Here is a 7,912-nt window from a genome sequence, read left to right as displayed (position 1 = left end):
ACTACATCCTCCTCTGGTCATTTTGTGTAGCGCAAGGGAGGTGCCAAAGTCAGGAGAAGGGTTCCTCATCATGGATCACTAGCAGTGCTAGGCACCTCCCCGAAGTCTGGATTAAGGCACCTATCCCTGAGAGAGGGGTGGGGCTTAGCACTTTGGTGGCTCCCTACTTAGGGTGCTAGTTATGCAGATTGCACTGTAAGGCACCTTCTTCTTAGCATATGCGCAATGTGCCTCAGGTGGCATGTGACCAGGATTCATCAGTGAATTTGGTCATCTAAGGCACCTCTCTTTCCCCATTCATTGGTGTGATGTTGCACTCCATATGTTTTATGGAAATATGCTTATGAGTGTACATATGATGTGACTGGAATATGCTTTATGCAAAAGGTCTCTGGTAAGGTATCATTACAAAGCTTAAAATCTACAGAGTGTGTTCATCCTATTTGTATGTATGCATCATTCTCGTATCTGAAGCTAGATATATGAAGTATAACTCTGAATTCCTATTGTAATTATAAAAAGTGTAGGCGATTAATGGTGGTTTGGAAGCTTGATGGCTCCCATTGACTAGGACAATTGGTTGTAAATGGCTCTGTTTACTTGCAAACCTCCCTGGGTACGTGTGGGCCAGCCCTGGAAGAATGCAGAATGAGGTCTCACAGGACACGTGACCATGTCACATGATGCTGAAATCCATCTTAAATCTGGTACTTTTCCATTTAGAAGGAGGGATGGGGACTCAGAGAGACAAAAGATTCCCGCCTTGGGCCAAAGCTATAAAAGAGGGTGGAGCAGAACAAGGGGGGCTGCCAGTCATGAGAAAACCCCTAGTTACCACCTGAGCTGGAACTAACAAGGACTGTACCGGGGAAAGGATTGGATCCAGACTAAGGAGGAGTCTAGTCTGTGAAAGAAGCTTATTGGAACACCTCTGAGGGTGAGATTTTACCTGTAAACAGTTTCTTCATGTATTAGGCTTAGACTTGCGTGTTTTTGCTTTATTTTGTTTGGTGACTTACTTTGTTCTGTCTGTTATTACTTGAAACTACTTAAATCCTACTTTTTATTCTTAATAAAATCACTTTTGTTTATTAGTAAACCCAGAGTAAGTGATTAATACATGGGAGAGCAAACAGCTGTGCATATCTCTTTATCAATGTTGTAGAGGGCGGACTTCATGAGTTTACTCTGTATAAGCTTTATACAGAGTAAAACAGATTTATTTGGGGTTTGGACTCCATTGGGAGCTGGGTGTCTGGGTGCTGACATAGGAAACCTGCTGAGCAGTTTTTGGTTAAAGCCTGCAGCTTAGGGGGTGTGGACCAGATCCTGGGTCTGTGTTGCAGCAGGCTAGTGTGTCTGACTCAACAAGGCAGGGTTCTGGAGCCCCAAGCTAGCAGGGAAAACAGGCTCAGTGGTAATTCCAGCATGTCAGGTGACAGTCCCAAACCCATCACAATTGGATAATGAATCTAGGTGCCTACATTGGTTTTGTGGATGACAGTGTTAATCCTGTCATTTTGTAAGTACCTAAAAGTTAGGTGCCATGATGCTCAGCATTGCAATGCCTAAGTCCCTTTGTGGATTTGACTCTAAAGCACTAGAGCAGGACAAAGGAGATCTGCCTTCAGTTACGTGCTCTGCCATGGACTTCCTGTGTAACTGTGGGCAAGCCACTTATTCTCCCTGCTCCTCAACTGTGAAATGGGGATTTATAATACTCCCTTTCTCCCACCCACCCTTTGTCTAGTTAGACTGTGAACTCTGGGGAGGGGCTGTCTCTTCCTCTATGTTTGTGCAGCATCTAGTGCACTAGGGCCCAGCTCACAGTTGAGGCCTCTAGAAGCTGCTCTAACAATCTAGTAAAAGTGCCCACATGCAAACAGGAGGGTGCTGGTGGCCAGGCATTTTAAGTGAATGGTTTTCAGTTCTGGAATTTACTACACTCATTGGGCTGACAGAGACCAAATTTACTGAATGCCTGGCCATGCTGCAAGGCCTATTGCTCAAACTCTCCCTGGGGGAGAGGTGCTTTGCTAGGGAGGTAATGCGAAGTGTCACAGGCATTGAGCCAATCATGATTTTAAACTGATTTGCACTTGAGCTTTGCAACTCACTTTAAAAATCTGAATAGGCACATAAATGTATCAAGGTGGATTGGCTGATCCATTTTGATTGAGATTGGTGGATAATACATAGACAGGAGAGTTTCTTTCTCTGTTTATGATAATAGAATCACACTTAATACTTAATCAGTGGGATATATGGGCACTCTCAGAATTAGAGCTATAAGCCAGTTTCATTTCTGGAGAAAGAAGTAGGCAGTTGGCTACAGAGCAGCTTTGTTGCCTGGATAGTTAGTACAGTAGCTCCTTCCTACTCTATGTCAGGGCCCTCTAAGTGCACTTCTTTATTTTATTTCAGTCTAGAACCATTACTGCTATTTATCCATCTCTAGTGAACTACTTCATTTACTGCTTCACATGGATTCAGTCTGGCATGATAGATGATCCCAACTGCATCCTGTACACTATGGAAGCAGTCAATGCTACCTCACTGATCTTTCAGGAGGAGTTGAATGCCTGAAAGCCCTATTTTCTCTGTAAGGTACAGGAAGTAGTTCCCCCCACCTTCCTGCTATGCTGCAGAAAGACACTACAGTCAGCCTTGCTGTATTGACTGACTGTTCCTGTCAAACGCTGGGGCCAGCTTTATTTTCATCTCTTTATAAATAGCTCTTTTGTGCTGGAGAAACAGCAACTGAGGTCCTGGCTGATCGGACAGGGAAAGACAGACAGTTACATCTATATTTAGCTGCTGGTCCTATGATTCTATTATTCCAGAAAAATTCCTATGACTTTTTGGAGATTGATGTCTTTGGATGGCACCTGACAGCCCAGATAAAATAAAGGAGGGGGTAGAAGTGATGACTCCTGTTCTACACGCCTAAGACCAGCTTTCAACTGGTATAAATGGATACAGCTTCATTAACCCAGCCCAGATTCATCTCACAAGAATGATTGTAAAATGGTATTTCCACATTTATTACCCTGCAATGATTTTCAGATACGTGAGCTTGGTTGACAGGACAGTTAAGTACTACAATAGGCTTCCAAGGCTGGCTGCAGAATCCCCATCATTGGTGGTTTTCAAGAACAGATTAGACAAACACCTGGTTTAGGTATATTTAGTCCTGTACCTGTAAAGTGATCGTAAGCATGTTAGCTAAGTACATCATATTGTAGGGGAAGTGGAGACAACAACATTTTTCATGCAAAACTCAAACTCACAGAAAGCTCAAGAGTTCAGGTGACAAAAGCACCACTCAACCCCCTAAAACTGTTTTTATGAAAAAAGCATGTTACTGAAGTTACAACTGCTTCTGCACTGGCACTTTTCAGGAAGTCGCCCACATTTCTGGTGAACTCCACCATGGAAAGCATTAGCTGAGCAGCTGCCAGGGTCTTTGTTTTAGTTTAGCCTGATCACAGCAAGTCTAGATGATTAGAGGTCAAGAATGCCAGCAGCAAGTCTGCACTAGAGTTTCCACTAATGCTAGTGTAATATTTCTTAGAAATTACTAAGAAACAAGACCTATGATTCTCTAAATCAGTCAGTGACTGTTCTCTTAACTGCTGTGAACCAGAGCTGTTCAAAAGAAAAAAAAGTGAGTTTATCCTTTCTGGACTATTTGAATAGCTAGGGGGATTTTCAGAAATTCATGGACTTCAATAAGAACAGTAAAGCCAACAGTAAACATTTCTGAAAAAATCCTACAGTAGTGCCTCCACTATAAACTCATTAGAAAGGGGTATGGCCCTTGCATAAGAGGTGAATTTCCCCTTCTAGAAGCTGCTTTTTTTGGCAGAGAATTCTGTAGCATTCAGTGAACTAACATGCTGGAGTTAACTGTCCCTCATGAGCAATCTCTCTGGAAAGTTAGCAATTAGGTCTCACTCTGCATTTAGATGGATGTGCGAAGCAATCCTAACTAATAGATGCCACTGATGTACCTGTGCAACAGCACATTTCAGGTGCAGCGTACATATAGCATGGCTGCATCTCTGAAAGTCAGTTGGCATCTATGAAGTATGGCAGGGACTTAGTGCAACATGCATTGCACAGTAATTAGAACAATCTTCCACTGACTGGCAAACTGCTTCAATCCCATATTTTAATTGAGTCCCAAGCTGCAAATGTTACTGGTCAAGAGCTTACAAACCCAGTAGTGCTGTCAAAGTGAGCCCTTAATATATTTCTCAATGAGTTTGATTCTTTGGACCATGTACTGTAAGTATCTGCAGTTGAAAATTACAATTTCATTCTCCCAAAGGGACCTTTGCTTTTCCCTTCAGCATAGTCAAGATTTGCTACTACTTGATCATTCTCCTACATTTAGAATTTAATGCTTATGCCTCAATTTGTTTCACATATTTCTGCAGAAATGTTAGTTTTCCCACCATGTAACATTGCTAAAGTTATGACTATGATAAGGTATGAGTAATGTCAGCTTCAAAAACCACGACCACTGGATTAAAGGTGTTACAAATTCAAAATATTTGCAAACTGACCCTCTAAAGAATCAGAAATGGCAGTTTGAACAAGTCATGCTATTAGTAAACACTACACATTCCCTCAAATGTTTTATACACTACACTATCTTCCACACAAGCCTATACAGGAATACTTAAAAAAATTTATTGTAATATAATACAATGTCTTAGCAGAAAGCAAAGAAATAAAACAATGGCTAAAGTAAAACAAGTTCCCAAAATCTAAACATTTCTCCAGAGAACATTTACACATATGCTGTAGATTTCACACATATATACATGTTTCAACATCATGTTACTGTTTCCCACAACACTCAACTTTATTGGATTGCTTGCTGGAACAAGATTGAAGTCAGAGGTTTAACAAGGAAAAAAGCACCCCTAGAAGCCAACAATATGCCTCAGTTGGTAAAAAGCGTCTCCCTCTCCTCATGCTCTGAGGGAAAGGAAATTCTCTTATTTCCCTCATTCCCAACACACCTTCCTTACAGACCTGTAATGTGGTAACGCCCCTCAGGTCAAGGAGAAGGGCTGCCTTCAGTTGGGAGTATTGTTAATGCCAATCCAATGATCGGGGGTTGCTACAGTAATTCAAGGCACTCATCCCAGTGCTCCCAGCCTGGAGAGCTTCATATACAGCACATTGCAATACTGCTAGATAGCCAGGCTGAACAATAAAGCATGCTCTTGATGAAGGATGTGAAATGAATAGGTTAGTCATCCCAAATCTTTTCAGAATTTCCAGTTTAAGATTCATCTGTATTTCATTCTACAAAGACATGTACATGACGACAACTACATTCATCTGTATTTAGATAGACTTGACAGCAAATTGCTTTAATGTGTCCTTTAACCATTTTGCTGTACATAGCAGCAGCTTTCTTGAGACAATGTTCAGGGGACACAATGAGGCTAATACAATTAACTCACAATAAGGCCTTTCAGCCAGCTTCACAGTATAACAGTTATCCTCAGACACAATTGATCTTCCCATTGACCAGTAGTGTCTACAATGCATTACCATTTACAAGTGTTCTTGTCACAATGTTCACCAGAATGTCAATAAACCCCCTAAAAACAAAAAAGTACCAACAGTAACACTGTTTGCTCTGGATGCATGTGGTATTCCACACTTAACTGTAAGCTTCCCCATAATATAAAATACCCTTTAGATTAAAAGGATTTCAAGATATTGCACTGCTGTATTATACTTTTGCCTCCCAATCTCATTCCAAAGATTTCTTATGAAACTGTAAACAAATAAACCAAGTGATTTTTGTACAGTCTTCACAAATTGTATATCTGCATTCCAAAAAAAACTGGAATCCACTGAAACCTTCATTACAGATACAGTAGCCTAAGCACAGTGGAAGTTCTGTCCAGCTGCTTTCTTTGTACAGTAACAGATTGTCCATTCTTCCAACATTCACACTTTAAGTTTCCTCTTCTGGTCAAAGTATGCATCAAATCTTGACAGTGCATAGTCCTAAATAAAATGAGGTAAATCAATTTCCTGAGAAACAGTGTCAGTTGTGTGCTGCCATGATGTACATGCATTCTTGTCTGCAGTTTGGGAGGCTATATATTATGAATATAGATAGAAATATTTCTATATTATCCTCCTGGCATTACCTTCCAAGAGTATTTGGGGGGCAAAAGGAAGAGACCTTTTAAACAAGTTAAAGTGTCATGTTAAAGTCTAATTTCAGGTTTAGTAGCATTTCTGCATCCTATCTAACCCTTGGCTATTAGTTTCATGTCAGTTAAGTTTGTCTAGCAACAAAGCAGGGCTTATAGCCAATGCTATAACACTATTCAAGTGTACTAAACCTTGATCAGCAATTTCCCCCTGTAAATTAACAAAACTGTAATATCTTTACCATTCTTAGTCCCAGAGAAGAAACTATGGAAAGATTTGTTTTTTCCTCCAAAACAAAAACTAGTATTAAAAAACTAAAATCCACTGTTCATGTGTTAGTCAGGTACTGTGGAGGGCACATGCTACAACCCTTTCAACTACAGGAGAATATGTCTGGGAGTGTGAAAGAATCAGCTCACTGGGAGGCGAAAAAAAAGTCCACTTCTGTTCACTACTGGACAGAGGATTAGCAGAAGTTATAGTACCACCTGTAGAATCTTTTGACTTAGGCATGGTAACTGCATAGGACGACGGACAATTGTACTTGGAAGAAAACTAAATGTGTGTGCGCGCGGCGCAGATAAATTTCTTAAGAAAAGCAACACTGACTAAAATTACTAAATTGCTCTTAACATGCATTAAGGTTTACTTTTAATTAAATGAAAGGTTAAGATTTTACTCTTTCAAAAAAAACGAAAAAACAAAAAACATACCATGTATCCAAACTCAATGGATGAAATCTTTGCTTGTATAATGGACCACAGGCCCCAGAAGAAGTGTGATGCCAGGGCAAACCTGCAAATTACAAAACAAAAGGCTTGCTGAAAGACTCTTCTAGCATCTCACTTTAACTGCATTATCTAGCCCACTTAGTCTAAATCAACAGTGCCAATTTTATTATTATAAAATGCTATCTTTTAGATGAGCTCATATATATTATAATGAGCATCCCAGAACAGAGTTCCTTCTTGCTCCAAGCAGCCATATGACATGACATCAGTATCCCACTGACTAATCCCCAAGCTTGGAAAATGTACCTTTATCTTAAGATAGTTTTCATAGCACAGCTAATTATTTGTATAATGCCATTAGTAACTTCTATAGCCTACTATTCACATTGTGCCGTAACAGTTTTAACATAGAACAAGGACTCATTTACAACCATTATGGGCTCTCTCCTCATTTACCCTGGAAATGCTATTTAAGGCAAATCCTAACTAGAAATTTCTCAGTGATGCAAGAATGTGACACCAAAATGCAAGTGTTAACAGGTGGACCATATGCAGAATACCAACACTGCACTATCACTACAGCAAATATAAATAGTTACCTATTAACTTCCATTAACATATCTTCTTCTGTTTTGGACTTGTCTTCATTACTTAGATTTTCAAATCCATTTTGGAATGCAGTCAGGTAACTGGAGATAAAATGAAGCTAAAGACAATAGTGATCATGAGAACACATCAGACAATTCTTAGACTCAAGAATGGTTAATATCAGCATGCTAAATTTTTATAAAGACCAAGAAGTTTAGTTTTTTCCAAGATTGAAAATTTGAGTATTAACTGTTCTGGATCATTTCAAAACCTGAGCACCAAAGAAGAATGCCACTGAGTAACAGATTAGGAATTCAGTATATAAAGACAGTATCCCATTAGTTCTATCTAACCCTTTTGCTTTTGGTCTCAACCCAAAGCTACTGAAACCAGTGGAACAT

At 39.9% G+C, this 7,912-nt stretch overlaps 1 protein-coding gene across 1 annotated transcript in view; it reads right to left on the bottom strand.

The window, feature by feature from the left end:
- Positions 1-3,017: 3,017 nt before the first annotated feature.
- CHKA (choline kinase alpha) overlaps positions 3,018-7,912 on the bottom strand; it is a 40,659-nt gene continuing 35,764 nt past the window's right edge. Inside the window, exons 10-12 of the mRNA XM_084630864.1 lie at positions 7,523-7,629; positions 6,906-6,987; positions 3,018-6,039 (exon numbers count right to left, since the gene is read on the bottom strand). Of these exons, the coding sequence (XP_084486990.1) occupies positions 5,980-6,039; positions 6,906-6,987; positions 7,523-7,629 (249 nt within the window). The 3' untranslated portion in view covers positions 3,018-5,979. The remainder of the gene's footprint in view (positions 6,040-6,905; positions 6,988-7,522; positions 7,630-7,912) is intronic.

Source organism: Lepidochelys olivacea, assembly GCF_965140295.1.
Source record: "Lepidochelys olivacea isolate rLepOli2 genome assembly, chromosome: 6".
NCBI classification, from domain to species: domain Eukaryota; kingdom Metazoa; phylum Chordata; order Testudines; family Cheloniidae; genus Lepidochelys; species Lepidochelys olivacea.
The sequence above is the reverse complement of the archived record's forward strand: the minus strand, read 5'-3'. Positions and strand labels throughout refer to the sequence as shown.